Source organism: Myxozyma melibiosi, assembly GCF_037950935.1.
Source record: "Myxozyma melibiosi strain Phaff 52-87 chromosome Unknown BZA70scaffold_7, whole genome shotgun sequence".
In the NCBI taxonomy this organism is placed as follows: domain Eukaryota; kingdom Fungi; phylum Ascomycota; class Lipomycetes; order Lipomycetales; family Lipomycetaceae; genus Myxozyma; species Myxozyma melibiosi.
In genome coordinates this window covers 268,855-295,718 of record NW_027042921.1, presented here as the reverse complement: position 1 = coordinate 295,718, position 26,864 = coordinate 268,855, and the positions used below count along the sequence as shown (strand labels likewise).

The 26,864-nt window shown below is 52.1% G+C and overlaps 15 protein-coding genes across 15 annotated transcripts; 6 read left to right on the top strand and 9 right to left on the bottom strand.

Moving 5' to 3' along the window:
• Window positions 1–1,116: 1,116 nt before the first annotated feature.
• Window positions 1,117–2,132, top strand: BZA70DRAFT_299470 (Aldo/keto reductase; the record flags this gene model as incomplete). The annotated part of the gene is made up of 2 exons (XM_064914662.1): window positions 1,117–1,697; window positions 1,754–2,132. 2 exons carry the CDS (start codon window positions 1,117–1,119, stop codon window positions 2,130–2,132), a joined length of 960 nt encoding a protein of 319 aa, XP_064767737.1.
• Window positions 2,133–2,461: 329 nt separating this feature from the next.
• Window positions 2,462–3,268, bottom strand: BZA70DRAFT_290027 (uncharacterized protein; the record flags this gene model as incomplete). Its single annotated transcript, XM_064914169.1, has 5 exons — window positions 2,462–2,546; window positions 2,602–2,856; window positions 2,909–2,935; window positions 2,996–3,048; window positions 3,104–3,268. 5 exons carry the CDS (start codon window positions 3,266–3,268, stop codon window positions 2,462–2,464), a joined length of 585 nt encoding a protein of 194 aa, XP_064767736.1.
• Window positions 3,269–3,543: 275 nt separating this feature from the next.
• BZA70DRAFT_267917 (uncharacterized protein) lies at window positions 3,544–5,029 on the top strand (the record flags this gene model as incomplete). Its single annotated transcript, XM_064911130.1, has 2 exons — window positions 3,544–4,288; window positions 4,344–5,029. 2 exons carry the CDS (start codon window positions 3,544–3,546, stop codon window positions 5,027–5,029), a joined length of 1,431 nt encoding a protein of 476 aa, XP_064767735.1.
• On the bottom strand, window positions 5,006–7,282 carry BZA70DRAFT_180896 (acyl-CoA dehydrogenase/oxidase). The gene is made up of 6 exons (XM_064909942.1): window positions 6,621–7,282; window positions 6,541–6,563; window positions 6,335–6,483; window positions 5,662–6,277; window positions 5,516–5,601; window positions 5,006–5,452 (listed from the first exon to the last, which is right to left on the bottom strand). The coding sequence occupies exons 1-6, from the start codon at window positions 6,939–6,941 to the stop codon at window positions 5,382–5,384; spliced, it is 1,266 nt and encodes a 421-aa protein (XP_064767734.1). The 5' UTR covers window positions 6,942–7,282; the 3' UTR covers window positions 5,006–5,381.
• Window positions 7,283–8,218: 936 nt separating this feature from the next.
• On the top strand, window positions 8,219–11,129 carry BZA70DRAFT_180792 (adaptin N terminal region-domain-containing protein). The gene is made up of 9 exons (XM_064909941.1): window positions 8,219–8,476; window positions 8,556–8,607; window positions 8,692–8,823; window positions 8,880–8,937; window positions 9,000–9,113; window positions 9,177–9,308; window positions 9,376–9,497; window positions 9,565–9,776; window positions 9,832–11,129. The coding sequence occupies exons 1-9, from the start codon at window positions 8,422–8,424 to the stop codon at window positions 11,046–11,048; spliced, it is 2,094 nt and encodes a 697-aa protein (XP_064767733.1). The 5' UTR covers window positions 8,219–8,421; the 3' UTR covers window positions 11,049–11,129.
• A 412-nt stretch (window positions 11,130–11,541) lies between these two features.
• BZA70DRAFT_290023 (bola protein) lies at window positions 11,542–11,963 on the bottom strand (the record flags this gene model as incomplete). Its single annotated transcript, XM_064914168.1, has 3 exons — window positions 11,542–11,589; window positions 11,661–11,791; window positions 11,876–11,963. The coding sequence occupies 3 exons, from the start codon at window positions 11,961–11,963 to the stop codon at window positions 11,542–11,544; spliced, it is 267 nt and encodes an 88-aa protein (XP_064767732.1).
• A 315-nt stretch (window positions 11,964–12,278) lies between these two features.
• Window positions 12,279–13,975, top strand: BZA70DRAFT_279794 (uncharacterized protein). Its single transcript, XM_064912847.1, has 2 exons — window positions 12,279–12,596; window positions 12,659–13,975. The coding sequence occupies exons 1-2, from the start codon at window positions 12,410–12,412 to the stop codon at window positions 13,927–13,929; spliced, it is 1,458 nt and encodes a 485-aa protein (XP_064767731.1). The 5' UTR covers window positions 12,279–12,409; the 3' UTR covers window positions 13,930–13,975.
• On the bottom strand, window positions 13,976–15,142 carry BZA70DRAFT_279792 (nuclear fragile X mental retardation-interacting protein 1-domain-containing protein). Its single transcript, XM_064912846.1, has one exon. It carries the CDS (start codon window positions 15,020–15,022, stop codon window positions 14,009–14,011), a length of 1,014 nt encoding a protein of 337 aa, XP_064767730.1. The 5' UTR covers window positions 15,023–15,142; the 3' UTR covers window positions 13,976–14,008.
• A 71-nt stretch (window positions 15,143–15,213) lies between these two features.
• Window positions 15,214–16,756, top strand: BZA70DRAFT_311207 (uncharacterized protein). The gene is made up of 3 exons (XM_064914948.1): window positions 15,214–15,465; window positions 15,564–15,920; window positions 15,988–16,756. The coding sequence occupies exons 1-3, from the start codon at window positions 15,292–15,294 to the stop codon at window positions 16,720–16,722; spliced, it is 1,266 nt and encodes a 421-aa protein (XP_064767729.1). The 5' UTR covers window positions 15,214–15,291; the 3' UTR covers window positions 16,723–16,756.
• On the bottom strand, window positions 16,757–18,023 carry BZA70DRAFT_279790 (Ser-Thr-rich glycosyl-phosphatidyl-inositol-anchored membrane family-domain-containing protein). Its single transcript, XM_064912845.1, has 5 exons — window positions 17,851–18,023; window positions 17,662–17,786; window positions 17,503–17,602; window positions 17,208–17,445; window positions 16,757–17,150 (listed from the first exon to the last, which is right to left on the bottom strand). The coding sequence occupies exons 1-5, from the start codon at window positions 17,955–17,957 to the stop codon at window positions 16,965–16,967; spliced, it is 756 nt and encodes a 251-aa protein (XP_064767728.1). The 5' UTR covers window positions 17,958–18,023; the 3' UTR covers window positions 16,757–16,964.
• A 652-nt stretch (window positions 18,024–18,675) lies between these two features.
• Window positions 18,676–21,361, top strand: BZA70DRAFT_279785 (uncharacterized protein). The gene is made up of 2 exons (XM_064912844.1): window positions 18,676–19,170; window positions 19,328–21,361. Exons 1-2 carry the CDS (start codon window positions 18,889–18,891, stop codon window positions 21,317–21,319), a joined length of 2,274 nt encoding a protein of 757 aa, XP_064767727.1. The 5' UTR covers window positions 18,676–18,888; the 3' UTR covers window positions 21,320–21,361.
• BZA70DRAFT_279781 (GTP cyclohydrolase 1 type 2/Nif3) lies at window positions 21,362–22,733 on the bottom strand. Its single transcript, XM_064912843.1, has 5 exons — window positions 22,533–22,733; window positions 22,284–22,469; window positions 21,902–22,219; window positions 21,643–21,825; window positions 21,362–21,568 (listed from the first exon to the last, which is right to left on the bottom strand). Exons 1-5 carry the CDS (start codon window positions 22,591–22,593, stop codon window positions 21,402–21,404), a joined length of 915 nt encoding a protein of 304 aa, XP_064767726.1. The 5' UTR covers window positions 22,594–22,733; the 3' UTR covers window positions 21,362–21,401.
• Window positions 22,734–24,130, bottom strand: BZA70DRAFT_279779 (cystathionine gamma-lyase). Its single transcript, XM_064912842.1, has one exon. It carries the CDS (start codon window positions 24,059–24,061, stop codon window positions 22,856–22,858), a length of 1,206 nt encoding a protein of 401 aa, XP_064767725.1. The 5' UTR covers window positions 24,062–24,130; the 3' UTR covers window positions 22,734–22,855.
• On the bottom strand, window positions 24,131–25,874 carry BZA70DRAFT_311202 (SPT2 chromatin protein-domain-containing protein). Its single transcript, XM_064914947.1, has 2 exons — window positions 25,153–25,874; window positions 24,131–25,091 (listed from the first exon to the last, which is right to left on the bottom strand). Exons 1-2 carry the CDS (start codon window positions 25,585–25,587, stop codon window positions 24,342–24,344), a joined length of 1,185 nt encoding a protein of 394 aa, XP_064767724.1. The 5' UTR covers window positions 25,588–25,874; the 3' UTR covers window positions 24,131–24,341.
• On the bottom strand, window positions 25,875–26,676 carry BZA70DRAFT_279775 (60s acidic ribosomal protein-domain-containing protein). Its single transcript, XM_064912841.1, has 4 exons — window positions 26,604–26,676; window positions 26,344–26,501; window positions 26,117–26,267; window positions 25,875–26,046 (listed from the first exon to the last, which is right to left on the bottom strand). Coding segments are annotated over exons 1-4 (330 nt in total). The 5' UTR covers window positions 26,605–26,676; the 3' UTR covers window positions 25,875–26,026.
• Between the last annotated feature and the right edge of the window lie 188 nt (window positions 26,677–26,864).

Sequence of the window (26,864 nt, the reverse complement as noted above, 5' to 3'; positions counted from 1 at the left end):
ATCGATGTGCTTACTATTACTATTACTATTACTGTGGGCTGCTGTCTGCTGATGGTTCTACAGCAGGTGTAGGTGTATATCGGAGAGGATAACTGTGACTATCGAGATGAAGACAGATATCAACTGTCCTTATCCAAACCAGGCAGATCCAGGTCTACGAAGAGACCGTCTAAGAATAAACTATACCTTGGTGTATGGTATGACTCAAAACCTATCTCGAAAGAGCAGAAGATGTTCAATCAGGCAGTGGTGATCCGGGCCAAACAGGCGGACTCCATCAATCTGGTTGCTTTGCTTTGATTGAGTGCAGACGCGCAGAGATCTGCTCTTCATGCAGTCACTTGTCTTCAACGTCTTTCTGAACATCTCCAACGGTCTTGCTGCGCTGCAGTACTCGTGATCTTCTGATGCAAGACTACACTCTACCAGCCTACATCAGTCTAAATCACCCTGCTCCACTGCTCCACTGCCAACATCCTCTGATCACCAGTCGATCTCGATCAGCTCAGACAAAGCAGACATCCTCGTCCATTGGAATCGTGCGGCTCTTGGTCTTCTTAGCCCGCGATCGCTGCTCGCCTTCTGTTGTCTGTATCTGCATCTACATCGCTGCTTATCTAGAAACAAGTGCGGAAGAGTCATTAACACACTTCTGCATTCTATTCCCTATTCTTCTAAACCACCCTCACCAGTCCAGCACTGCAACTCTCTCTGATCCAGCAGCGGGGCAGCTGCTCTCAAACAATGAATCCACCCTAAACCGAAACCCGCCTCGGAGCTTGTTCATTATCTACTTTGCCCGCTCCCAGATCCTGCTAACAGCAGCGATTTCCGCTGTTCTGCAAGCTGAATGGCAGTTAAAGTCCTTTAATCCTGTATTCATCTTCAACTACATCTACCATCTTCCAAGCAATCGTCAAACCAGCACACAAACCGGCCATACAGCCCACTGCATATCCCTCCCGCAGCTCTGCACATAAAACCACAACTCCTCCACTCTTCCGCGCACGGTTTCCGTCGGACTTTCCCGACCAGCGACCAGCACGTTTCCGACTCCTCGCCGTCGCATCCCACTCTTCACCACCATCCACCTCCTACATCCTCGCGGAGAGGTCAATGCCTGCCGTCGACGTCATCCTGGGCACCGCCGGCTTTGGCGAGCACGGCAGAATCACAACCCCCGCGCTCGCAAGAGACTTCCTCGACACCTTCACCGCAGCGGGGCACTACGTCGTCGACACCGCCTATGTCTACCCGGGCGGCTTCCAGGGAGAGTCCGAGGCCTTCCTCGGCATTCTCGATGTAGCCTCCCGCGGCATCCAGATCGACACCAAAGTGCGCTCGTTCGAGAACCACGCCCACACCGCAGAGTCCATCAAGCAGTCGGTCGAGATCCAGTTCAAGCGACTGCGCGTCGACAAAGTCCGGACCCTCTATCTGCACTGTCCCGACAGGTGCACTCCCTACAGCGACACCCATCGTGCAATGAACGACCTCTATCTTGCCGGCAAGTTCGAGCGCTTCGGATTGTCAAACTTCAAAGCCAGCGAGGTCGAGATCTTTGTCAAAATGGCCCAGGAGAACGGTTGGATCAAACCGACCGTCTACCAGGGCATTTACAACATGTTTTCCCGTCTGAACGAGCAAGAGCTCTTTCCGGTTCTTCATCAACACAAGATCAATTTCTTTGCATTCAGGTACTGTCAATTGAACCTCACCTACACTCTCACCCTAGCTAACCCTCCGCTCTCAGTCCACTTGCCGTCGGTTTTTTCTCAAACGTCCGTCGCGGACAGGAACCACCTGCCGGTTCGCGCTTCGACCCGAACACGCGTCAAGGCCAACGCTCTCGGGAGCGATACTTCAAAGACTCCTTCTTCGACGCGGTCGAGCGCATCGACGCCGTCAGTCAGAAGTACAACGTCTCAAACAACTCTATCGCCCTGCGCTGGCTCAAGCATCATTCTCAGCTCGCTGATGGCGACGCAATCATCATTGGCGCGAGCAAGATCCAGCAGGTCAAAGAGAACTTGACGTCCCTTTCCGAAGGCGAGTTGCCCGAAGAAATCTTGAATGTCATTAACGAGATTTGGGACGATATCAAAAACGACGCCCCTGCTTACGCACGCTAGTGCTGCTTTCTTCAGCCCTAGCAAAAATCATTCTTCTTCCGTTTTCATTCTGATTTATCTAACGGTGCATGTTTCTTTCGTTGGTTGTATTCATTTGTTTGTGTCTTTCTCGCGTTGTTAGTTAGTTGTTCTACCATTTCTGCGGTCTGTGATCTCTGTCGTTTGTCTGTTTCGGTTCATTGGTGTTTTCATGTGTATTATATTCACGCAACAATTGATATTTGGAATGGAATGATCAGAGTTGCTCGTGCATAGAGCTAATTATACATGTGTGTTCATTCCTCCTCCCGCAGGGATCTGTAAATGTATCCCCTCGCTGATTACATATCTTATAAATCCATCGTCTCCAGATCGATAATCTCCGCCGCCGCTTCTTCCATCTGTTCATTGATTTGCTCCATCAACCCCGCCCGCCTATATATTCCTGTCAGTCATTCCCTCTTTATCATCAAAACTAAAATATACCCACCTCAGAGTCAACTCCTCAATCTCCGACTCAAACGACCTCTCCGTGTCTGCCGCAGCCTGAATCCGCGCCTGCAGCAACCGGACCGTGACCTCCAGCTTCTCCTTCTCCAAGTCCTGCACTCGGTCTATTATGACTGTCAGATTGTCCTGTCCGAGAGAGCCCATCAGTTTGTGCAGGATGATGATCTCGGACGACACGTCTTGGAAGCCTTCCTGGGATACCCTGATTACTTGTTGGATTTGTGGGACCGAGATTCTGTTTTGTCAGTGGTGCCTCTAACTAGAGTAGTAAAATCAGATGTTCATACTTGAGATTTACGTAGTCATCCAAAGCTCTGTTAAGAAGAACGTTAGCTGCAATGATCAACGAACACCTCAATCTCATCGCGTCATACTCTTCAAACTCATGATACAACTCCGTCCTCGTCGCCTGCGCTGCCCTGAACGACTACCCCAAATCATTAGCACTGCTAAACCTTCAAGCATCGACGCAACCACCATACCTTCATATAGTCCACGAGTCTCAACGGATCTCCAAGGTACCGATCATCGCGCGGTTCGCCCTCTGGCACGCTCCCCGTCGTCGCAACAAGCACGCTGCCCGCATGACCCATCGCCTCTGACACCCGCGGGCCTGTGTTTGTCACTGTTCCGTTCGTCAGGGCCATTTTCTCTCGTTTTTCCTGCTGAAATGTGGCTACGAATGAGTATGAAAGAAAGAAAAGAGAAGACATCAGGAGCTTGACTGCTTTACTGCTAAAGTAGACCCGTGCGGCTCGAACAATGACGACACTTCGGCTCACTTCTGAATCGCATCTGATCCTCTCTCTGTCTTTAGTGAGCTCGTCGAGCTCCGAGTTTACTGGTGATCTGCTGTATCTTTACTCTGCTGTCTGCTGTTTGTTCTGCTTCTGTCTTTTGCTCTCACATCAAATCCTGAACAATGGTCGTCGGCGTCCGCGAAAAGCTGTCTACAATCTTCACTCCGCACAGATATGCCTCGACCGGCTCCTGTCCCGCCATCCCCCCAGATCTCTCCACCGCCCCTGTCGACGAGCGCGACTCTGTACCCGGCTCACTGCTGCTGACGCTCAAGTCTGCGCGGCGCCGGGCTGTAAGCACAGGGAGTCTGCTCCAGGCTGAGAATAAGGGCGTAGACGGCGCAGGAGCGGCGGACAAAGACAAGGACAAGGACAAGGGAGATACGCCTACGCTTACGCTGCGGCCTAAGCACCGTCGTTTCCGTCCGAGTCGACAGAGCAGTGGTGCCGCTCCGCGCCTAACGACCGCTGCACTCCAGCAGATCCCGAAACTCGACACCACGAAGCGAGTCAAGAACTACATCATGACCTCGCGCCAGCCCCGCGCCAACGGCGTTCCCTACGCGTTCAACCTCGAGAAACTCGACGCATTCTCGCAGACTTTGGACGACGTGCTTTCCGACACGACGAGCAACCACGGGCTTCTGGATATGATCCACGACGTCATGAACCTGGAGTTTCTCATGCAATTCGCCGAGCACGAGAAGCTTGACACGATCCAGCTCGCGGAGCTCGTGCTGCCTTTGCTGAGGCTGATGAGGAAGGATCAGCTGCTTAGTCGGTGGGATGAATGTTCTGCTATCGCTCTGGCGGTTAGTCTTGTGGCGCGCCATAGCGTGGTCATTGAAGCTCTTGTGAAGTTCTCTGGTCTGTCTTCTCTATCTCTCCTGCTGTTTATTGCTTACATGCTAACATCTCCCAGGAATCACGATGAAACCAATCCAACCCGCCTCAACCATCTCACCCTTCCAATCCCACACCGCCAGCCCTCGCTGCCCGGACAAAACCCACATCAACTGCAAATGCCCCAACAGTCTAATGCACCACCTCTCCACCGACGAATCCACCGAAGAAGCAAAGCGCCTGATGAGCCTGCCCGTGAAACCAATCGATGTCCTCGTCCGTCTCCGGACCCATATCGGGCCGGGATGTCCACCGATGACGCAGCAGATGGCGAAGTTGTGGGTCGCGACGGTGATGAAGAATAGTGGGCAGTATGCACAGGCCTTTGCAAAATACAAGGCCGCCAAGATGCAGGCGAATTATGTGGCGCTGGCGCAAGCTCGCGATCTGTCGTCGCCGGCTGAAAAGTCGCGCAGTGTCTCTGATTCTGCGCTTATCCAGCAGAAGAACGACCAGTCGTCAAAGCCAGCGACTCCAGTTCTCTCCACCTCAACAAACCCCCAATCACCTCTACAGCCTCACCCACCCTCACCACCAAAATCTCTCCCAAACCAATCTGTTCACCGTCCCCGCTTTCCGCAAGCACCCTCGCCGGTTCCGGGTCCGCCAAACGAGTCCCCGATTGTCCGAAATCTGGATCACCGCTTGAGAAACGAGCGCGAGCTAGCTCTAGTCCTTCGCCGAGATCGACACTGTGATTGCTAATCTGCTGCAGAGTTTCTCTGTGCTGTATAATTAGTAGCGGGAGAGAGATTTGGCCGGTCTGAAAAGTATTCTTTAACGTGGTGATCTTTTATCATACCACATTTGCGCGGCAGGAAAGGTGGTTATTATATTCTTGGTTATAAATACCCTAATTGGTTTCTGGCTCACTAGCCCCCTGTTCAATACCAGAGATATCGTTATTATTACTATATATCCATTTAAACCAGTTTTCTAGTCATTGTAGATCTCCAGAACAAAATTTTGATTGATGGTTCCTTCCAAGAGATACTTCCTATCCAAAGACTCTGCATTTCATCCCGAGCGTTTTTTGTTTTAGTCGATGAGCACAACTCTAGTAGAATGCATTGACGCCGGTGATCTGCCTACCGAGAGCCAGTGCATGAATATCACTCTGTCCCTCATCTATTTCAAGCCGGTGTTAGCGATAGCAAAGAAAAAAGCTTTGCAACAGCAGCATGCACTCACATGTCTGGACGACGAAAAGATTAGCGGCAATACGGCCGATATGATACTCGTCACTTGCGGCGTTTCCGCCAAAGATCTCCATAAGCCTATTATTATGCAGTGTTAAGCAAAGTCTACCGGTAGAAGTTCTCGAGCAGATGACTTACTTTCTGGTGTTTTCCAAAGCACGATCCGAGTTATGCCGTTTGATCATACCAATCATCTCCGGCGCCGCCAGATCTTTATCTTTCAATCTTCCAACCTGAACACAAGCCACGAGGCCATACCCGATATCCGTCAACGCGTCCGCCAGTTTCTTCTGTATCAGCTGGTACTTAGCCAGCGGGTTTCCCTGGAACTGCTTGCGATCAAGTGCATACGTGCGCGCTAGATCGAGCGCGCCTTCGAGGGCTCCGATCGCACCCCAGGCAATTCCATACCGCGCACTGTTAAGGCACGAGAAAGGACCCTTGAGGCCCGTGATATCAGGGAACAAGTTCTCCTTGGGCACTTCAACCTCGTCCATGTTAATCATGCCGGTGATACTCGCGCGCAAGGCAGTCTTTCCCTTAATCGCCGGGGTCGCGAGTCCCGGTCCGGCTTTCTCGCGCTCGACGAGGAAGCCGCGGATGACGCCGTCGAGCTTGGCCCAGACTAGCAGAACGTCGGCGATCGGCGAGTTTGTGATCCAGTTCTTCGCGCCGTTGAGCACGTAGACGCCTTCTTTCGTCGGATGCGGACGAGCAGTGGTTTCCATTGAGCCGGGATCGGATCCGTGGTTTGCTGGAGATGTTGTTAGTGAACACACTTCTTCGTGATTGTGGTAGCGGGGACTCTTACGCTCGGTGAGGCCAAAGCAGCCAATTAGTTCGCCAGTAGCCAGGCGAGGAAGAAAGCGCTCTTTCTGCTCTTCAGTGCCGAATATCTCGATCGGGTGCATCACAAGACTGGACTGTACACTCATGGCCGACCGGTATCCAGAGTCAATTCTGAAGAAGGTATGAGTAAATAGTGCAAAAAGACAGTGAACGATAACCCCCAATTACCTCTCTACTTCTCGGGCAATGAGCTATACAGCAAGAACAGTCAGTCATGTATCAGAGCATATATCCGAGAATCAACATACACCATAAGCGACCGAGCCGACGCCCGCGCACCCGTATCCAGTAACGGTCGGGCCCAAGAATCCGAGCTCGCCCATTTCAAGCATGATCTTGCGGTCAAAGTTCTCATTCCGGTACGCCTCGATCACGCGGGGCAGCAAAGATCCCTGGCAGTACTTGTGAGCCGCCTCGGAAATAGCCTGTTCTTCCTCGTTGAGGAGTTCCTTGAGAAGCAGCGGATCCTGCCATTGGAAAGTGGTCTTCTGTCGGGCTTGCGTGCGGGAGAAGGAACGCGCTAGGGCGGATTGAGGGCGACGGAGGAGGGGGGGGAGTGCAGAGCTCATGGTTGAGGTGGAGAGTCGGACTGGGGTGGAAGTTGGGGAAGCTGTTCAGAATCGAGGTTTGAGTGTGGACGCGGCGATAAGGTTGGGAGGGTTTCGGATCTACGGCGGAGGAGTCACCAGAGGTTGGGAAGAGGGGATCAGGAACGAAGCCAGAGCAATTGGAGTATGCGAATGGCAGAGAGAAGGGTAGGAGATGAGTTGTTGTTCTTATACTCGGCCGGGGACAGGTCGAGTCATTGTATTTAATAGTCATCTTCGCGTCTCCTCGACCTCAAGCGGAGAATTGTCCGAGGCGTTGATCATTCGATGTGCGGGTGTCTGCAATTAATTACCAAATACATTTATGTTAATTGACACAGCTCTTGTAGCTGATGCTCATCCGACCCGATGACAGACGTGGATTCGGCTACGTTCAATGTCGTAATTGCTCGTTATAAATTTCTTGTTCAGTTCACCTTGAAGTCGTCCACTTCCCGTCTGCTGGATCAAATGATCTGACCAGACTTCCGACAACTATGCTCAATCTCTTTGCTTCTGTATATCCGCTCTATGCAACCGGACACGCGGATCAGCGCACCTGGATACCTACACTTGCAGTATCATCACCGTAAGTCGATGTAGGACAGTTCCCATGTAGTCCAGAAAACCACGTAGCGTCCGACAATCCACCTGGGTGCGCTCCAATGGACTTCCCGAACCAGAACTGCACAAAGTGTGCACGAATTGACTCATTGGCTTTGCCCGCTGATCGATTATCCAACTCTTGCATCGGCAGCACTATAGACGTCCATTGGCTCCCGGTCAAGCGGGACGATGGTATGATGCAATACCTCTCGTATATGCTCACAATTCATATCCAAGCCAAGCAGAAAGACATACTATTCGCGTGATATACACGTCTCCTGCTTAGATCAGACCCTTCCAGCCAGACAGTTTCTGCGCCCAGACACTGAACACTAAGCAGGAACCGAGGAAGCCGACGAGATTGTAGAACTATATCGTCATATAAGAGACATGTGTTAGCAAAGAATAGCCAGATATAAACAGCAGTGTACAGCAATGTACAGCAATGTACAGGAAAAGGTGCACATACAGCTCGTCGAGATAAGATCCTCTCTTCTTCGTCCGTTCGGAAAGATGCAAAGACTCGTCGGGGATTAGGAAGCGCCTACGATCCACCAGACACATGTCAGCAGCAGCCCCATAATCAATCCCCAGCAAAACAACCAGTGTTCTCACCATATCTTCGCCAACCAGCTCTCAGCACTACCAGCAATCAGATATCAGACGAGCCCGCTATGCGGTGGTCGTGAAGTAGGGCAAGGGTATTACAGCGTCGCTTGACTCGAGAGCAACCGCGCTTCGTCTCCTCCGCCTCTCCTTAAGCACCCGCCGTCTGCCACTCCACTCCCCGTCCTCGCGATAGGATCGAATCTCATCGGCTTAGCTCAGGGAGTACTGCTATATAACCGAGAAGGCAATGCAGGCATCTATCGAGAAGCGCATCCGCAGCGTCTTCCAGATCCCGCGCAAAGGTGAGCTTGAACTGCTGTAGCTATTGATAGTCCCCTCGATTGGGCCCGGTCTCTAACCTCGGTCTTTGCTTATCCACAGGCGAAACATATGAGCTGCGGAGCGGTCTGGTCTCGCAGTATGCCTACGAACGGTATGTAGTCTCCTGGATTGGGATTGGAAAGCAGTCCCCCGGCCCGTTACAGACTGCTAATCATTGCGATATTTACCTCTGCAGGAAGGATGCCATTCAGCGGACAATTGCCGCCATGACGCTCGGCAAGGACGTGTCGTCGCTGTTCCCGGATGTGCTGAAGAACATTGCGACTCCGGATCTTGAGCAGAAGAAGCTTGTTTATCTCTATCTGATGTGTGTGGCCCTTACCACATTGTTTGTTGCCCGTTCAGTACTGACAGTATCCGCAGGAACTACGCAAAGAGTCACCCAGATCTTTGTATTTTGGCTGTCAACACTTTTGTCCAGGTGTGTACTGCTTGTCGATTTACCCAATCTGCAGTCACAACGGGTGCTAACAAACCACGTAGGACTCTGAGGACAGCAATCCCTTAGTAAGGGCGCTCGCCATTCGAACGATGGGCTGCATCAGAGTGGATAAGATTATTGATTACATGGAAGAGCCGCTTAGAAAGACTTTGAGGGTGCGATATGAGCCATCTATATTTATTCGCTGCAGAGAGCTATGCTGACTGATTGGTATCTAGGACGAGAGCCCTTATGTTCGAAAAACCGCCGCTATCTGTGTGGCGAAGCTGTTTGATCTCAATCCGACGCTGGTTGTTGAGAACGGCTTCTTAGCTACCCTCCAGGGCCTGCTTTCAGATTCCAACCCAATGGTATGATTGTTTATAAGAGTTAGATCAAGTAAATCAATTACTGATTTGCCGCTTTTACGTATTACAGGTCGTCGCCAACGCTGTCAGTGCTTTGACTGAGATCCAGGAGACTGCGCCGGAGACTAAGGCGCTTATCGTTGATTCCGATATCTTGAAGAAGCTTCTGACTGCCTTGAATGAATGCACGGAGTACGTCTTTGCCCCTTATCAAGAGCATATGATTGACTGAATATCTACTGACATTCATCAAATTTAGATGGGGCCGGATTTCCATCCTCACGTCGATTGCCGAGTACCGTACCACAGATGTTCGAGAAGCCGAACATATTTGCGAGCGCGTCGTTCCCCAGTTCCAGCACGTGAATCCGAGTGTTGTTCTTGCTGCGGTCAAGACAGTGCTGTGTCACATCCACCTCCTAAATCCCGAGCTGCACAAGCAGTATCTTGACAAGATGTCGCCTCCATTAGGTAAGTTTGCTCGATTGTATGTGATTGCAGTCTATGTGCTAATTCAATGTCATAGTCACTCTTGCGGTGTCGCAACCGGAAGTGCAATACGTCGCTTTACGAAACATCAACCTGATCCTGCAGAAGTATCCCGATATTTTGAGCAACCAGCTCCGAATATTCTTCTGCAAGTATAACGATCCGCTGTATTTGAAGGTCGAGAAGCTGGATATCATGATCAGACTAGCAAACCCGAAGAATGTGGACACTCTGCTCTCGGAGTTGAAGGAGTATGCATTGGAAGTCGATATGGATTTCGTTCGTCGTGCTGTTAAAGCTATTGGACAGTGTGCGATCAAAGTGGAGAGCTCTACTGAGCGATGCGTCAACGTGCTCTTGGATTTGATTGCGACCAAGGTGAATTACGTTGTTCAGGAGGCCGTCATCGTCATGCGTGATATTCTGCGGAGGTACCCTGGATACGAGGGTGTGATCCCTACGCTTTGTCAGGGTATCGACGAGCTTGATGAGCCCGAGGCACGAGCGGCTATGATTTGGATTGTGGGAGAGTATGCGGACAAGATCGATAACGCAGACGAGCTAATAGCGACGTTCATCGAAGCGTTCACCGACGAGCCTACGCAGGTCCAGCTGCAGTTGCTCACTGCCACAGTCAAGCTCTTCCTTCTCAAGCCCCAGACATCGCAGCCGCTGGTTCAGAAAGTGTTGCAGACTATCACGAACGAGTGTGATAACGCTGATTTGCGAGACAGAGCTTACATCTACTGGCGTCTGCTGTCGACCAACCCTCAAACGTCGAAGGAGATCATTATGGCGAAGAAGCCTCCAGTCAAGGATGTTATTGCTCACTTGCCCGAGCCTGTTTTAGAAGGACTTCTTCACGAACTGTCGACTCTGGCTTCAGTCTACCACAAACCGGCCGAGACGTTCGTAGGCCAAGGCCGCTTCGGCGCCGACGCTCTGCAGAAGAAGGCGCTCGAGGAACAAGCCCAGCTAGCGCAGGAAGAGCCGATCCAGGTCTCGACAAAGACGGGCAACCTCGAGAACCTACTAGACATAGATTTCGACCTCGAGCCGGTCTCGTCGACTCCCCCTCCTCCCGGCGCCAGCGCGATGTCGCCGACTACCTCTGCCGCGGGCATCGCGGCGATGAACCTGAACGGAGACGCGGCTGCTGCTGCTCCGGGTCTTGCTACGTCTCCTCCTCTGGATACGAACCAGCCACAGCAGTTCCGGAGTAATGTCGAGGATCTGTTGGGAATGTTTGATTGATGAATTTTTGTTTCCTTTTCATAAAAATTGCTTAATACTACGTTTTCTCGTTCATATGTGTATGTGTTTATGTCTGTGAATTGAAGTTGACTGTAAATGATAAAGCGAAGAGTTGGGAGAAAATGCAGGACGGAGGAAGGCGGTAGTATAGGGATTGTCTGATGAATCAGCAAAATTGTCATGTGGAAGAACTGCTGGCTGCTGTATGTGTAAAGACTTTGTCAAGGACAATTCAATTATGCATTACAATAATTTCAGATGAGTATCAAAACGGTTTGCGTTCCGAATCCGTATCGTACATTTCTTTCAGTCAGCCATTAGACAACAAAGAGGGGAAGCAAGTAGCTTATAAACTCTTAGGTGTCAATGCCGTGTCGTGGTAGTAGCTGGTGAGTACCATTTGTAAGCAGATCCCAATTTGAGATATGAAAAGAACGCCCTATGTAGATAATATATATGTTGTTTCTGGATTTTTTTGATGTGATGTTCCCGATTAACTCGACGCCTGCGCTTTAGCCCACTCTTCAGGCGTGAAATCCTTCTACAACCCAGACAGATACCGAGTTAGCCAAAAGCGCGCGATGGATAAATGAAGACAGAAGGCGAACGTACCTGGGTGAATGCATGGATCTGCGCGATCTCGTCTCGCAGGGCAGAGTTGACGAGACGATGACGCATCAATCTGTTCTTGCCCGAGAAAATCGGCGAGACGATGATCACCTCGAAAGCTTGGCCGCAACCACCTGTAGAAGGAAAGCACGAGGATATCAGAATTCGGCTGGTCTCGTGATGGGGAAAGAAGACGAGGGAAAAGATGGAGTAAGTACCTGACATGTCAACGACCTCGACGTGGACCGCGTCGAGTCTGGTTCTGATAGCATCCTCGAGATGCGCAAGAGCTACTCCTTCGCTCATCGTGGGGGTGGTGGAGTATGAGGTATGAAGTTGATCTGGTTGGTAAGCAGAACACAATAGTTGTCGAGTATCCGCTCTCTTTGGACCGATATACAAAACACTCTATGCCCCGACGCAAGTCTCTCTGATCGATGCAATCGCTCTCAGACCAGAACCGGATCTCTGTTCGTATCAGAAGAAGAGCAGGATATCAGCATCAGCGCCATCGCAGAAAAAAAATCAATCAGATAAAATATCATCGCACGTGACTCTTAACCATCACACATATTCACGCTTATGCAGGGGCTATAAAAAGCAATTATGACGTAAGCAGCGAAAACCCTAAAACTTTCCTTGGTCTTCGTTGGGAGTTGGCGACACGGTGTTCAATACCGCTCAGAGCTGCGTATAAGACTGCTTTGGGCCTTGATTGATTTGGCTGTTTTCTGAGACTAGAGAAAGAAAACATGAGGATCCGTGGATTATGCTACATCACCTGTGCTATAGCGAGTGCAGTGGCGCTCGTGGGCGCTGTGGAGGCCGACAGCAACGGCATGATCTGTCCTGACGACGGCAGCGGAGCCTGCTACTCGCAAGAGTTTGTGCCGACCGAGGAGTTCCAGCAAGTCAAGCCCGGCCAGAATCTCCCTCCAGGTAAGTATTGTGCTAGATGAGGCTTTGGGTGATGTGTGAGCTGACCGATCTGGCGAGTGTAGGTGTGCATGTGCGCTTGAATTTCGAGACCGGTGTCCGCGAAGCAAAGCTGCTGGCACCCGAGGGCGCAGACGATGACGAGGACTCTACCGCTGTCGTGGTAGTTCCGGGCGGTGAATCAGTCACAGTTGAGACGTCAGAAGAAGACGACGCAGGAGCTAGTCAAGACACAGACTCCTTCACGGCCGAAGAAGAGCAGCAAGACCGGAATATCTGGGGTCAGTTTTCGTATTCGCACAAGCCTAATCCGCATATCTCGCTTTCCGACCACGAGGATTTCGAAAGCACGCTCGCGTACGCTCTATCAGCCGGTAAAGTCCCCGAAGACGACTCTACAGCCGAGTCTGCGACCGTCCCGCCGACGTCGTCCGAGCTGGCCGAGGCAGCGACAGACAGCGAAGGTCCGTACGCTGTGTTGCTGACCGCGCTGCGGACGATCGAAGACTACGCGCACGAGATTGATTTCGGCATCAAGCTGGCTGATCCAGAGACCGTCACTGACTTCCTCGCTATCCTGGGCTCACACCCACACGCGCCAGTCCGAGCACTTGCCGCGCGCGTGATTGGCTCGTCGTTGCGAAATAATGCGCCGGCACTAGACATCGCCGCGCCAGCCCGCGTGGTGAGCTACCTTCTCTCTGCTTTAGAGTCCGAGAACGACGCAGAAGTCCGCAAGCGAATCATGTTTGCGCTCGCGTCTTCGATCCATGGCAGGTTTGGACGCCAGGAGTTCTGGAGCCAAAACGGCGGCGAGATATTACGTCGCAAGTTCTACACCGATGGGGTAGGTGAGGATTACATGGGCCGATGCGGCACTTTTGTCGAGGACTCGTTCGTCAACAGCGAGTCAGAGTCCTCGTCTGCGTCCCAGGCATCGAATGAGATTCAAAAGGAAATGGGTCTCTGGTGCGCTGCGTTCCAGGACGCGCTGTCGCAGGACAATATCTCGAGCACAGACGCGCGCGACAAGATATTCTCTGCCCTATCGGCTATAAAATCAAAGTACCCCACATACTGCCCAGTCCAAGACTCATTCAGGGCCTGGATCGCGGCAAAGGTAGACCAGCGCGCGGCTCTGAAACAGCGGTATCGATCGGATGCGGGAGCAGCTGAGAAGGCAGACGAGTTGCCAAACTCCGGTTTAGCTACGCGGGATGAAGATGGAGAGGTGTCTGGGGCCGAGATGGGATTTTTGGATAAGTTGTTTGTTTCGCGACATTCTTTGTTTGGAAATCCAAAGGCGATGAGAAAGGCTTTTGATGACGAGTTGTGATCTGAGAGATCCGCCTGTAATTGTACATAGATATATGAAGGACATGAATGTCCTAATTAATTTTGAAATAGTTCAATCCTCACACTTGCAAAGCTTTGCTTTTACCCACTATCCCCCTTTCCGCCAAAAATGCAATAAAGTCCAAAATCTTTTCGTTCTCTTTATCCCAATCATTCTGCACCAATCTCTTAAACAGCGGCATCTTCCTCGGCGCTTCGAACCGCTTATACCGCTTCGTCCTCAGACCGTCTGCAGCCGTCGCGACTCGCTTGTTGTCGGTCGCTGGTCTTTGTTCGTGGAGAAATTTGCACTGGTCGCCGCGTTTGCAGTGGCCTGTTGACGCGAAGAATTTGCATATTGGTTGGCGTTTGGCTGTTGTGGATTCTGAGATGCCCTGGTGGTCTTGAAGCTGCTGATCCTCGCCCTGCAAGTTCTGCTGCTCAAGCTGAAGTTGTCGAGCCTTTTCCCTTTCCTTTTCTTTCTCCTCGACGCGCGAAGCGGTCGGCCATCTTGCTTTCCGCTCGGCTATCCATTTCGCAATGTCGGCTTCTGTTTGCAGCGTGATTGAAGTGCCGGGGATCGCGACTATCTGTTTCGACGCTGGTTTCTCTTCGCCGCCGTCGTCGTCTTCGTCGGCGGCAAAGTCATCGTACGAGGACGGGAACTGAGACGCTGTGGATGATGGGTTGATGTGAGTTGGTGAGATCGGACTTTGCGTAGGAGCTTGTGAGGAAACGAGATCTAGATTGAATTTCTTGATTGTGCTGTGAGATGTCAAAGATCCTGATTCATCCAGTGATCCTGACGTATGTAAATCTTGCTGGGCGTCCAAATGCGACGATGATCCATGATTCTGTATCTGCGACTCATGACCTCCAGACACCGACCCATTCTGCCCAGCATACCGACCCGATCCACCCTCACTCTTGAAACTCTTCTGGTCCTTTGTTCGTCGGTTTGTATTCTGCTGCTGCTGCTGCTTTTGCCTGGTTTGCTGTGGTCGATTTTGATACTTCGACGACGACGATGCGTTCGAGGTCGTCGACGACTTTGGCGGCGGCGGCGGAGGAGGACCGAAGATGTAGTCACCCATGATAAGAACTTTTTTTAATCACAGATCCATACTATCAGATCACCATCCTCGACTATCGATGTGGAGGAGTAGTAAATATTATGAACAATAAAACAGTTTTCGAGAACAACGCGATGTCGGTTGGGAGTTTTTTCGTTGCTTCCTCGAGTTTATCCGCCTCGCCGCCCCCTGAAAATTTATTTTTTTTGTTCACCAGCTTGAATGGTTTATTGATTCGCAAGGCATTTCTACTCCTAGAAGCAGATTAATTCACTATAAGAAGAAACGGCATGTTCAAATTCGATTTCTCAGGCGAGGATATCAGCGATACCGAAGCTGATGTGCCGGTGCCTTCTTCGAACGGGGAGCCTGTATCGACAACGACGACGACGACGACGGCGGCGGATGCATCGAAAGGATCCGAGTTCAAGGTCGACACGGAGATACATGATATTCGGGATCTTGTGAGTTTTCTCTTTTTTCGTATAGCGCTGTTTGGATTTGCTATGGCTCTGTTTAGAGAAATAGTGGTGGTGCAGGTTCACTGACTGAGATCTTGTAGTTACAATCCCTGCCCTCTCGAATGTCATACTCCCTCCTCAGCGTGTCCTCCACCTCCGACCTAGCCCAGTCCTCCAAGCTCCGGATCCCCCGGCGCGAGGTATTCGACATCAAAGTCCAAATTATGGCGGACGAGGACCTATTACCTTCGATCTCAGAGGAGACTACCACCAAGACCGAGACGGCTGCAGACAACACGACGCAGTTCAGGAAGAAAGAACTCCAGATCCTGCTTTCAAACACAGAGGATCTACGCACAGATCTATACGAAGGCGGACTTAAGAGCTGGGAGGGCGCAGGGGATTTGACTGAATTTCTCGCTGATACTGGGGTTGAGGTTGGGAAAGGAGTGCTCGAGGTATGCCCTCTTTTACTTGATCATGTACTTTTGTCGTTCGGGTACTAACTTATAGCATTGCAATTAGCTCGGATGCGGAAGCGCTCTTCCATCGATCTACCTCTTTCAAGAATACATCAGAACCCTCCTCACAGCCACCCCAGAGCAACAACAACAACAACAACAACAGCAATACCCTCCCGTCTCGTTCATAATGTCAGACTACAACTACGCCGTCCTGCGCCTAATGACAGCTCCAAACTTCCTCCTCGCATACCACAACGTCCGCAACTCCCTCTCCACCCCCACTTCCTCATCCGACGACCCATCCCAGCCCACACAGACATCCGACCTCGATCTGGAAGTCACCCCCGACCTCGTCTCTCAATTCTTCGAATTCCTAGACACGCACAACATTTCCATCAAACTAATCTCCGGACCCTGGAACTCCTCCTCTTTCGCCGACTTTCTAGGCTACAGCCCCGCATCCACCTCCAACTCTACCTCGCCCACCGAAAAACTTCCATTCTCTCTCGTCTTGGGCTCGGAAACTATATACTCCGTCGCCTCGACAAACGCGTTTATCCCGATTCTCCTCGATTCCGTTTCGCTATGGAATACCGAACGCGAGACAGCGCTGCTGCCGACAGCTTACGTGGCTGCGAAGGAGATCTACTTTGGCGTGGGGGGTACGGCGCGACAGTTTATAGAAGACACGGAAAAAGCAGGTGGGAAGGTTAAAGTCGTGAAGCGCATCGCATCTGGTCGAAGCAGCGGCGTGGCTCGAGTTATCATCCAGACTACGGCGGGGTCGAAAGACTGATATGTACTTTTAGATAATATAAAACAATGGCATTTCTATTGTTACAGTATCAACTACGACAGAAGCCTAAAACAGGAACTCTGCTAACGTCCTTCTCGCTTCGTACTAATATACTTGAAGAATAAACTGAACAGACTAACAGAAAACACTGATATTGATAATAAGAATAGGCAGAGTATCAGATACAGAGGTGACAAAGATGCCACGGGGTGACTAAAATACAGAGCGACAGAACAGTCAGCTTAGAAGAGCAGCGTGGCGAGGTAGCCGACAACCAATGTGCTGCACAGCATCATTCCGCCCAGAGCGTAGGAGGAAGCAGAGCTGGCGGTATCGAGCAGGGTGCCGTTGGTCGCAGTGCCGTTGGTCATGTTGGCATACAATGGAATGGTTCCATTGGAAGTCATGTTCTGCCAGCTATAGGGGGCCTGTAAGAGAACAGTTAGAAGTGATCAGGTTTGGGGTGTCAATACGTGTAAACTTGCCGGCGAAGGATGGCTGCCCTTGCCTCCCTTCTTGGGCGCGCGAGTTGCCGAGGGAGAAGCCTCAGCCTCAGACTCGTCCATGTCAGAGGTGGGAGTGGGGAAGGTGCCGTTGCCTGCATCGTAAGGAGCCGGGGCAGGGACAGAGGTCTCAGGAGTCTCCTCCATGGGGGCCTCATCCATGGGAGCAGCGGGGCTAGGCGCAGGAGCAGTCTCGTCAGAGGCAAGAATGGTGAATTGCCTGAAGCTACGGTTAGACACATACAGTGAAACACAGAAAAACTGGCTGTATACGTACGGCGAGTAGTTGACCTCTCCAGTCTTGTCATCACGGATCTGGATCGTGTAAGAGGTGTCGGTCGCGAGGTGGCTAGGAGGAGTCCAGCGAACAACACCGGCTAGAGTACAACAAGTCAGCGAATCGGAGTTTTGTAAAACGGATCATAAAGCAGCGTACTGTTGGGGAGCTGAGTCACGATGGTGAGAACCGAGCTGAGGTTCATGGGATCGCCCTTGCGCAAGAACAAGCTGACGCTGTCGTTGTTGGTAACAGCCCACTCGACTAGGAACGGCTGACCAGCACTGCAGATGTTGTTAGAGGAGAAACAGATATAAAAAAAGAGTGAACGAGGATGTGGCTACGCACGTCAACACGTCGCCACTAACAGGCGACGACATGGGATTGACGGTGGCAGCCATGACGAGCACGACGAGCGCGCTGAGGAGAAGGAAGAGACGGAGGAAGATAGTCATTGTTGTTAAGAACGAGGCAGGTTGAGGAGCAGAAGAAAGCGGAGGAAGCGGGTGTGAAGATAGGAGGAAGAAGGACGAGGAGGAGGAAGAGAAGAAGGAAGGAAAGAGCGCAGCGGGAGCGGTTGCTATAATGGCCGGGTGGGAGACGGGCTGGGGAGTATTGATGTGCTGCCGTATTAGGACTAGCGTGTAATTATACTTTTGGAAATAGTTGATTTATGTTCGCAGCGATGAGCAGAGCAGAGCAGCTGCTGAGAGTAGAAATAATAATGATGATTATGAGAAGAAGAAAAGGGAATTGTTTTGAATGAGTTGACGGTGTTTTATTGTAGAAGTTGTGGTTTGATTTTAGTTGTTAATCGGAAGCGCAGACGCGTGAACGCGCAGCGTCGATCTTTCTCTGCAATTGCCCGAATAGGCAACTAACTCACCAGGACTATTTGAATCTCGACGCGATTGTTTAACGACTAAACAAAACCTGTTCTGTTTATTTGAATATAATAGTCAGTAGACAGGAAGCGCTACGGTTAAGCTCATTGTTCATTGTCCAAAGCTGCTGCCGCAAACACGCGACAGATATGCCAGTGGATTGTTCTTCAGCTGATGACTGTTGCCGTTTTTTGCAAAAACACGTCAATGTAAACAGAAGATAATAGCCTGCTTCTTTCATATTCTCTCTTCTTCTTATTATTATTCTCTTCCTCTCTTCTTTATCGCGGGCGGACAGCTGCGAGGGTAAGTTTGTAGCTGGGACTCAAACCCCTTCGCGGCAATCACTTTTCGCTTTCCCTTTTGCCCTCGGCGCACTTCCACTTTGCTCCAACTTCCTCTCCACTTCCTCTTCCACCTGCACCTCCCTTCCTCATCCTCCTCCTCTCTCTACTCTTCTTCCCTCAACCAATTGTTGAAACCCTCACTCTTTTCCTCATTTATGTCCGTTGGCGTCTCACTCCCTCCTCCTCCCTCGGACCTGGCTCTCAGTAAATCAACTTACTCCGCCATGATGTCGCCCTCGCCGGTCGTCGACTCTCTCGCCGCGTCCGCCACCGACTCTGCTTTATCCGAAAAGAACATCAACAAGCGGCCGAGCGCGGACTATTCTGCAAACGCGAGCAAACGCGTCAAGCAGCGCGCTGCTACGTCCCCTGGTCCTTCTGATAGTCGCGACCTTGACGCGTCGTCTGAACGCGTGACAAGTAGAGAGAAGAACAAGGTACGTCACTATTCTATCGTTTCCTTCTGCTGCTTGCTTTTATCAAATTCAGGGAATGGAATACTCATGTGGGACGCGTTCGCGCGCCTATCTTCTACTCTTGCCACCTCGCCTCCTTGCATTAATCTCAGTATATCTAACAATCACTTCCTCCCAGGCTTCCCCCCCACCCCCAACCTCCAGGAAACGTCGGTCCTCAAAAGCGCAAACCCCGTCCGACGACAGCAGCCAATCGTCCTCCTCGACCCCAAAAATCTCGATCGTCTTCAAACAAAACGGGGTAGACGGCGCAGAAGACTCGTCTCCCGCGGCTGCGTCGAGTAAGAAAGCCGCAGGCACTACAACCGCCGCCGCCTCGAGAAAGCGGAACCAGGCAGCCACCAAGCCTCCTACCAAAGCAAAGACGGCGAGCAAGAAGGCTTCTGCAAAGTCGGCAAAGGGAGAAAAAGCGACGAAAGCAGACAAGAAAAAAGTGCAGACAAAGTTGACGCGGAAGAAGAAAGGCGGCGTCGTGATTGCGTCTGCGGCCAATGGCTCCGCAAAGAAGGCAAAGCGGCAGACAAAGCTTCGCACCAAGGTGCCTCCGCTCGAGGTCGTTGAGCCGCCCGAGTTCAACCCGATCATCACCGATCTCGACGAGAACGAGCTCCAGCTGCGACTGTTTATCCGCGAGTACGTGTTGCGGTTCGAAAAGCACTGCGGGCTGACGCTCAAGCACCTCAACATCATCGACGATGTGACTGGTCCGTGGACGGATATGACGTTCAAGACTGTGATTGTCGCGGTCTTAAGGATAATATACTCTGACAACTACCCGGTCGTCGATGGCGATCTGCTGAAGAACGCAATCAAAGAAGTCGAAAAGACGGCTTCTCACAACGAGTATATCTGGGAATTGGTCATCGAGATCCTAGCGAACCGAAAAGGTGCGGTTTTAGACCAATTAGCCGACGAAGACGAGTCGGCAGACGACAAGACCGCGCCACCTACGCGTGCTTCGTCTGTCGAAAGCACCGATAACTTAGACGACACCAACGACACCAACGACAACGACAGCGGCTCGGACCTCAGCAGCATCCCGTCCTCTCCGTCCGCGGACCGCGACTCGGTGTTCAAGACCGCGACGCCGTACCTCGAGAAACTGAACTACATCTCCGAGCTGATTAAGCTGTCGCTGACCGGCAGCTACATCCGCGAGACGATCGACATCGACAACGAGTCCCTGCGCCGCAAGACCGCGTCAATCACCGCAGAGCTCAAAGCCATGTCTGAGCGCCACGCATCCGAGCTCGCGGCAGTCAGACAGACGCTGAAAGAGGCGCCCAAGGCGCGGAAAGAGGAATGGGAGCAGCGGTGCGAGGCGGTGAAAGCGCGGTGCGACAAGGAGATGAACGCGATGAAAGAGGATCTGTTCCGGCGAAAGCGGAAGCTGTGTCTGCGGAATATGCCGATCGGAATGGACATTTATGGGAATCAGTACTGGCTCTTTTCGGACCGGATGAAGTCGCGCGTAAGCTGGGGAACATGGATCATGTGCTGCAAAGCATCCGAGCTTCCTTCACCCACAGGCACGATCCTCTTTCCCAAGAAGTCCGACCCCAAGAAACCCGCCGAGCAAACCAAGTCTGCTGCCGACGCCACCGACGCCGAGCAAATGCATATCGACCACGCCGCCGCCGCCGCCGACGACGACGACGCGATGTCGACTTCCTCTGAGCTGTCGGATACATTGCTCGGCAACAACAATAACTGGTTTGCGATCGAGACACGCGAAGATGCCGCGCAGCTGACGAAATGGATCAAATACGCGTCCGAGCTGACTTTCAGAAGCGAGGAAAAAGCAGCCGCCAAACGCCGCGCTGACGCAAAGAAAAAAGTCAAGACGGAGGAGAAGCCCGCAGACGACGCAGCAGAGAGCTCAGATTCGGACGACTCCGACAAAGAGCAGCTCGCAAAGCCGATCCTATACGACGACTTTCTGGACGGGCTGTACAGCGACAAAGGCGGGCCGCCGGGATTGATTTCGCCCAAGAAGCGCGCGCCGCGAAACGAGCTTGCTACGAAGGAGTCTATCGACGCGCTGGTTCAGGAGTTGCAGCAGATCGCGGCGTTCATGCCATCGAAGGATGGGCAGAAGTGGCGACGTTGAAGATATACAGAGTGAAGTCTTTTGTATGATAGAGAATGAAGATGATTGATTATCAATTTACATAGTACCGTACATAACTAAATCAGAAGACAGTTAAAGGATCTCTGTCCTGCTCACTCACGACCACATCGATATCATAGCCCTCGTAATGTGCAGACCCAAGCTCTTCCTTATTATCCGCAATCTTGCTCAACAAGCTCGGCGCAAACACGCTGCTAAGATATCCCCTCTCGGTATTAGTATGCCCACCTACATAATCCCAAACCGTCAGTATCAATTCTCAAAACAAAAAGCGTGGATCGAAAGAGAAAAAGCAAACGTACAGATAATAGCACTGATTCCCCGCTCTTTGATCGCAAGAACCTCATGGTGGCTCAATTCGCCGGTGAACCAGAGATCGGCGTCGGTCTTCCCCAGGACTGAACCACCGGAGCCAGCGCAGATGGCTATGCTTTTGATGGTCGCGGTGTCGATGTTTTTGTGGCGGTCGGCGATAGCTACTTGGACTGCAGTTCAAAAAGAAGGAGGATTAGAATGCATATACGGTGCGGAGAGTAATTTACAAAGAGACAAAACACATACCGTGCTTCAGACCCAACCCGCTCTTCACATTCTCAATTATCTTCAGCAGCGTGAGCGCCTCGTCCGAAACCCGAACAAGTCTGCCAAACCCAGTCTCCGGCACACTCTCATTCGGCTCAATCACCGCCGACTCCAGCGCCGCGCTTTCGTCGACACCCGTAGCAACACGCGCAAGCCAGTCGTTCATCCCGCCGACCTGCGCGTCGACGGCCGTGTGCGGCGAGTACACGCTGATTCCTGCCTGCGCGAGACGGATGAGCGAGCGTTGCTGGGTGTTGGCCAGGGACAGGGATTTCAGCGGGCGGAAGATGATCGGATCTAAACAGCCATTGCATCAGCTTTTTTTTTAATCCAATCTTTAAGATCAAACAAGACTGCTTACGGTAGGCAACGACCAAAAGCGCCTGTTTCTGCAACGCCTCGTCGACGACGGCCGTGGTCAAATCAATAGTCAGCAGCACGCGCGCTGTCTGCCCGACCGTCGTCGTCTCCGTCGGAGGCGAGTCTAGTAGGAGTCCGGTGTTGTCCCATGTCTTGTCGGCCAGAGCGGCGGGGTAGAGCTGTTGCACTGCAGTTTTTGATATCAGATCAGCCTTTTCCACACAATACAAGAAAGGAGAGGACGGTATACCTGTTGAGACTAGATTTTTGAGCACTTTTGTGCTTGATGCAACACGAGCGGAAACCGACATTATTCAATTCGTTCAAATATATCGACAATCAATAAAAGTCCAGCGGGAATCTTTAGATCAACGGAAGAGAAGATGAAGAGCTGTGCGGCTCGGCCTCGGAGCTGGTTGATATCCAGGAACTGCGATGTGGAAGGATGAGTAGATGTACAAAACAGTTTATATTATAATGATTACAAACAATAACAGCTATATACGAATACTAACAGCTATATACGCAGATAAACACCACTACTCCTTATATCCAAGCCAGAAGAGCAAGCGCTCAGTGATATCCATTACCCTTTGCCGCCCCAACAGCCTGCTGCAGTGCCTGCGCTACATCCTCAACCAAATCCTCGCCGTCTTCGATTCCAATACTGAGTCTAATAAGGTCGTCAAACACGCCAGTCTTTGCCCTCTCCGCCGGATCGATACCCGCGTGCGTCATCAGCGCCGGAACCTCAACAAGACTCTCTACTCCGCCAAGCGACTCCGCCAACGCAAAGATCTTTGTCGACTGGCAGAACTTTTCGGCAGCTTTCTGCCCGCCCGCCACGCGGAACGAAATCATACCTCCGCCGAGCCCGTCACGGTGCTGCTCGAGCACGACGGCGCGGTTCGGGTGCGTGTCGAGGCCGGGGTAGTTGACGTGCAGGACCGTGCCGGTCTTGATCCCGCTCTGCAAAAACTCTGCCACTTTCTGTGCGTTGAGCGAGCTTGCGCGCGAGCGCAGATGCAGCGTCTTGAGGCCGCGGTGCGCGAGCCAGGAGTCGAATGCAGAGGGGACCGCGCCGATCGCGTTCTGTAGGAACTGGATGCGGTGGAAGAGCGCGTCGTCGTTCATGAGCGCGATGCCCATCACGACGTCGGAATGGCCGTTAATGTACTTTGTCACCGAGTGCACGACGATGTCTGCGCCGTGCGCGAGAGGCGTCTGTAGGTACGGCGAGAGGAAGGTATTGTCGATAACCAGCACAAGGCCATGTTCTCTCGCCAGCTCGGCCACGGCTCGGATACTCGTCACCGAAAGCGTAGGATTCGACGGCGTCTCGAGCCAGACCAGCTTCGTGATCCCCGGACGCACAAGCGACGGCAGATCGCGCACGACGTCGTCCGTAAACGAAGTCGCTAGCCCGTGCGACTGCGCGACCTTGGTGAAGTACCTGTGCGTGCCGCCGTAGACGTCCGCGCCCGAAATCACATGCGATCCGGGCGCGAACGCGTGGAGGACGGTCGCGGTCGCTGCGCTGCCGGACGCGAACGCGAGGCCGTGCTGCGCGCCTTCGAGCGCGGCGACCGCGGCTTCAAACTCGGCCCGGTTCGGGTTCGACGAGCGCGAGTACTCGAACGCGCCGACGGGGACGGCGGGGGAGGATTGCGCGAACGTGGTCGACAGCGAGATCGGCGAGATCACGGCGCCGGTGGAGGAGTCTGGGGCGGTGCCAGCGTGGACTGCGCGGGTGGCGAAGCGGGGGATGGTTGGAGCCATTCTGTCTAGTGCTTCTATGTGTGAATAAGGCTGTCTAGGAGGGATTTGAGGGTGTATTTATGGCAAAAAGGTGTGAAGAGGATCCCTGACGCAATTATGGACGAATGCGTGCAAAGCCGCGATGAGGCGCCGCACGCGTAATCGCGTCATCGCTTAGACGAGATGACATCAGGAAACAATGGCAACAATACAAGATTAACAGCATAACATATAACAACAGACAATAACAATAATTACAGCACTAATGACATCCAGAACGCCTTCCCAGACTAAATCTCCCTCATGCGCGCTTCAGTCTCTTCCGCTTCTCCTCCGCTCTCCTTCTCTCCTCCTCCGCCTCTCTCTCATCATCTCTCTTCGCCGCCAACGCACTGCGCTGCTCCTCCTTCAGCACCTCTAATCCCGAAACCTCCATGTCATCATCATCCTCATCATAGTCATTAAACCTAGGCCGCGGCCGCCCTCGACTGAAAAGACTCCAGATCTCCTCGCGGTCGTAGCCCGGATCCCCCCGCCGTTTGGAGTACCCCCGCTCCTCCTCCTCTTCATCTTCGTCGTCGACAATAAAATCATCCAGCGACGAATCAGAGTCATAGTGCGCCTTCCGCTTCTTCAGTAACCCGGCCATCGGCTTAGCAAACGGAGCGGGCTGGTGCTTGCTCGCAGACGCCGCCGACTCGGGCTTTTCTCTGACGCCTGCTTTCACCGCAGACTTGCCGCTCATCTTGACATCTTTCCTATCTAGTTTCATCGGCTTCGAGCTCTTTACATTCTCGCGAGCTCCACCGCTCACAGCTTTCCGCTCAGAAGAAACTGTCTTTGCATCCCGTGCGGGTTTCACAGGCGAGTTTGTTGATCTGCTCGTTGCTGGTGCCGGTGCTGGCGCAGGCGACTGCGACGACCGTCCAAGCTTGCCGGAGAACCTCGACGTAGTCGCTGCTTTCTTCTTTGGATCTTTCACTTTCACGCCAACCTTCATCTTTTCCGAGCTCACAGTTTCCGCTGCTTTCAATATGTCCAGGAAGTTCGGCTACACACGAGAGTTGTTAGTCGGAATCCAAACCATATAGTATAGACAAAATCGTATATACCTTCTTGCGAGCCGGCGCAGCGGCTGTCGAACTACTTGCACTCGGCTTGCTGCTGGACGACGAAGAACTGGCAGCTACTTTAGCACTGCTACCGCTACCGCTACCGCTACTGCTCCCACTCGATCCGGCCGAACCTCCACCTCTCTGCGCTTTCAGCTTCTCCAGCATCGCGATCTTATTCGCCCTATCTTTGCTCAGCGTAGACGAGCTCGAACTCTTCCCTGCTCCTGCCGCTGTCGTTGCTTGACCCGCCACATTTCGACTACTGTCACCCAAAGGTTTCTGACCTGCCGCAGTCTTCGCTCCTGTAGTACTCCTGCTCGCGCCAGCAGACCTCGCAGTCAACCCATTACCATCCGTCTGCTGCTTTCCTTTCAACGACGACGACCCGGCTTTCGGAGAGGCAGTCGCTTGCGCCAGAAGATCGGAGAACATCTAGTGCGTGCACAGCCTGACCTTCCTTCCGGGATATCCTTCACTAAAACTCGCTCTTTTTTGAGTCCTTGTTCGTCTTCAGATTCCTCGAATATCTTCTTCTCTGAAAACACAAAGCACACGCCTGAAAGCTGCAAATGCAACAGATCAATCACTGACTGTGGTCTTTGCGGATGCTCGAACAACCTTCTACAGTCGAGCATAAAATCTTTAATCACGTGATCTACAATCTGACATAAGCCCTTACATATGCAATTGAACAATATACAGCTACGTTAAACAATTCTACTACGGTTCAGAATTTTTGTCCCTATGTTCATTTAAGATCTCCACTAGCTATTATACAATAAGAACGTTGCAGATTTTAAAAAACATATTCGCGCTACCGAAGACCAAAGCTTTTTTTGTGAAGGCAAGACTTTTCGATGAAACGAGACGCTTAGTCGAACAGACCGAATCCTACAGATGTGCGTTAGTACAAAGAGTCTCTTTATCGTGCAGAGTAGTAATCGAATAGAGGAATGCTTACCCATGTCGTCGTCAGACTCCTCCTTCTCCTCCTCGGCGGGAGCAGCAACCTCCTCCTCCTCGGCAGCGGCAGCAGCACCACCAGCGGCGGCAGGAGCAGCAGCACCGCCGGTGGGGACGGAAGCGAGCTTCTCAGAGCCCTCGGCGATCAACTGTAGAAAGAAATAAATGTCAGTAGGATGTTCAAGAAGTCTTTTGAGATCATTTTGAGAACTGCAGGGCACTCACGTCGGCGATGGTCTTTCCCTCGAGCTCAGCAAGGAGAGCCGAGATGCGGTCCTCCTCAGGCTCAATTCCGACGGAAGAGATGACGGTCTTGATGTCCTCAGCAGAGGGGGAGGCGTTGCCACCGGTGGTGAGCAAAAGGTAGGCGGCGATGTACTTCACTGTGGTGGAGGTGGTTAGCATACGACCCGCGCGGACTGATGCTACATTCTACTGAAAGAGAATAATGCACAGAATATCATAAACAGCAAACAAACACTCACTTTTTGATGATAAGACGAGTAACTAGAATAATCAAGTTTAAGCTGGAAAGCAGACTATTCTTTGGTGAATCAAACTGACAGAGCGGCGCCGGTTGCAGGTGAAGAGTCGCTGTGGTCGGCGGGCAGCCGTGTAGGGTTAAACCCTACAACAGCAGTCACGCGCCACCAAAGTCACGGGCGCCGCATCGCACCGCTCGGCAGCTGCGACTGATTCAATCGCAACTCTGAGATTCTCTTCGTGAACGCTCAGTGCAACAGACT

Coding starts and splice junctions, on each gene's coding strand:
- BZA70DRAFT_279794 (XM_064912847.1), top strand. CDS start 12,410: ATGAGGATCCGTGGATTATGCTACATCACCTGTGCTATAGCGAGTGCA. Junction 12,597..12,658: donor CGGCCAGAATCTCCCTCCAG/GTAAGTATTGTG, acceptor TGGCGAGTGTAG/GTGTGCATGTGCGCTTGAAT.
- BZA70DRAFT_279775 (XM_064912841.1), bottom strand. Junction 26,268..26,343: donor AGGGAAAGACCATCGCCGAC/GTGAGTGCCCTG, acceptor TTCTTTCTACAG/TTGATCGCCGAGGGCTCTGA. Junction 26,047..26,116: donor GGAGTCTGACGACGACATGG/GTAAGCATTCCT, acceptor GCACATCTGTAG/GATTCGGTCTGTTCGACTAA.
- BZA70DRAFT_311202 (XM_064914947.1), bottom strand. CDS start 25,587: ATGTTCTCCGATCTTCTGGCGCAAGCGACTGCCTCTCCGAAAGCCGGG. Junction 25,092..25,152: donor CTGCGCCGGCTCGCAAGAAG/GTATATACGATT, acceptor TCTCGTGTGTAG/CCGAACTTCCTGGACATATT.
- BZA70DRAFT_311207 (XM_064914948.1), top strand. CDS start 15,292: ATGTTCAAATTCGATTTCTCAGGCGAGGATATCAGCGATACCGAAGCT. Junction 15,466..15,563: donor TACATGATATTCGGGATCTT/GTGAGTTTTCTC, acceptor GAGATCTTGTAG/TTACAATCCCTGCCCTCTCG. Junction 15,921..15,987: donor TTGGGAAAGGAGTGCTCGAG/GTATGCCCTCTT, acceptor CATTGCAATTAG/CTCGGATGCGGAAGCGCTCT.
- BZA70DRAFT_279781 (XM_064912843.1), bottom strand. CDS start 22,593: ATGTCGGTTTCCGCTCGTGTTGCATCAAGCACAAAAGTGCTCAAAAAT. Junction 22,470..22,532: donor CAAAAATCTAGTCTCAACAG/GTATACCGTCCT, acceptor CAAAAACTGCAG/TGCAACAGCTCTACCCCGCC. Junction 21,569..21,642: donor GGGAATCAGTGCTATTATCT/GTACGTTTGCTT, acceptor GGGATTATGTAG/GTGGGCATACTAATACCGAG.
- BZA70DRAFT_180792 (XM_064909941.1), top strand. CDS start 8,422: ATGCAGGCATCTATCGAGAAGCGCATCCGCAGCGTCTTCCAGATCCCG. Junction 9,114..9,176: donor CGCTTAGAAAGACTTTGAGG/GTGCGATATGAG, acceptor ATTGGTATCTAG/GACGAGAGCCCTTATGTTCG. Junction 9,498..9,564: donor GCCTTGAATGAATGCACGGA/GTACGTCTTTGC, acceptor CATCAAATTTAG/ATGGGGCCGGATTTCCATCC.
- BZA70DRAFT_279779 (XM_064912842.1), bottom strand. CDS start 24,061: ATGGCTCCAACCATCCCCCGCTTCGCCACCCGCGCAGTCCACGCTGGC.
- BZA70DRAFT_279785 (XM_064912844.1), top strand. CDS start 18,889: ATGTCCGTTGGCGTCTCACTCCCTCCTCCTCCCTCGGACCTGGCTCTC. Junction 19,171..19,327: donor CAAGTAGAGAGAAGAACAAG/GTACGTCACTAT, acceptor ACTTCCTCCCAG/GCTTCCCCCCCACCCCCAAC.
- BZA70DRAFT_279790 (XM_064912845.1), bottom strand. CDS start 17,957: ATGACTATCTTCCTCCGTCTCTTCCTTCTCCTCAGCGCGCTCGTCGTG. Junction 17,603..17,661: donor CGTGACTCAGCTCCCCAACA/GTACGCTGCTTT, acceptor GTTGTACTCTAG/CCGGTGTTGTTCGCTGGACT. Junction 17,446..17,502: donor GGAGAGGTCAACTACTCGCC/GTACGTATACAG, acceptor CCGTAGCTTCAG/GCAATTCACCATTCTTGCCT.
- BZA70DRAFT_180896 (XM_064909942.1), bottom strand. CDS start 6,941: ATGAGCTCTGCACTCCCCCCCCTCCTCCGTCGCCCTCAATCCGCCCTA. Junction 6,484..6,540: donor ATTGCCCGAGAAGTAGAGAG/GTAATTGGGGGT, acceptor TACCTTCTTCAG/AATTGACTCTGGATACCGGT. Junction 5,602..5,661: donor GCTTTGGAAAACACCAGAAA/GTAAGTCATCTG, acceptor GCATAATAATAG/GCTTATGGAGATCTTTGGCG.
- BZA70DRAFT_279792 (XM_064912846.1), bottom strand. CDS start 15,022: ATGGGTGACTACATCTTCGGTCCTCCTCCGCCGCCGCCGCCAAAGTCG.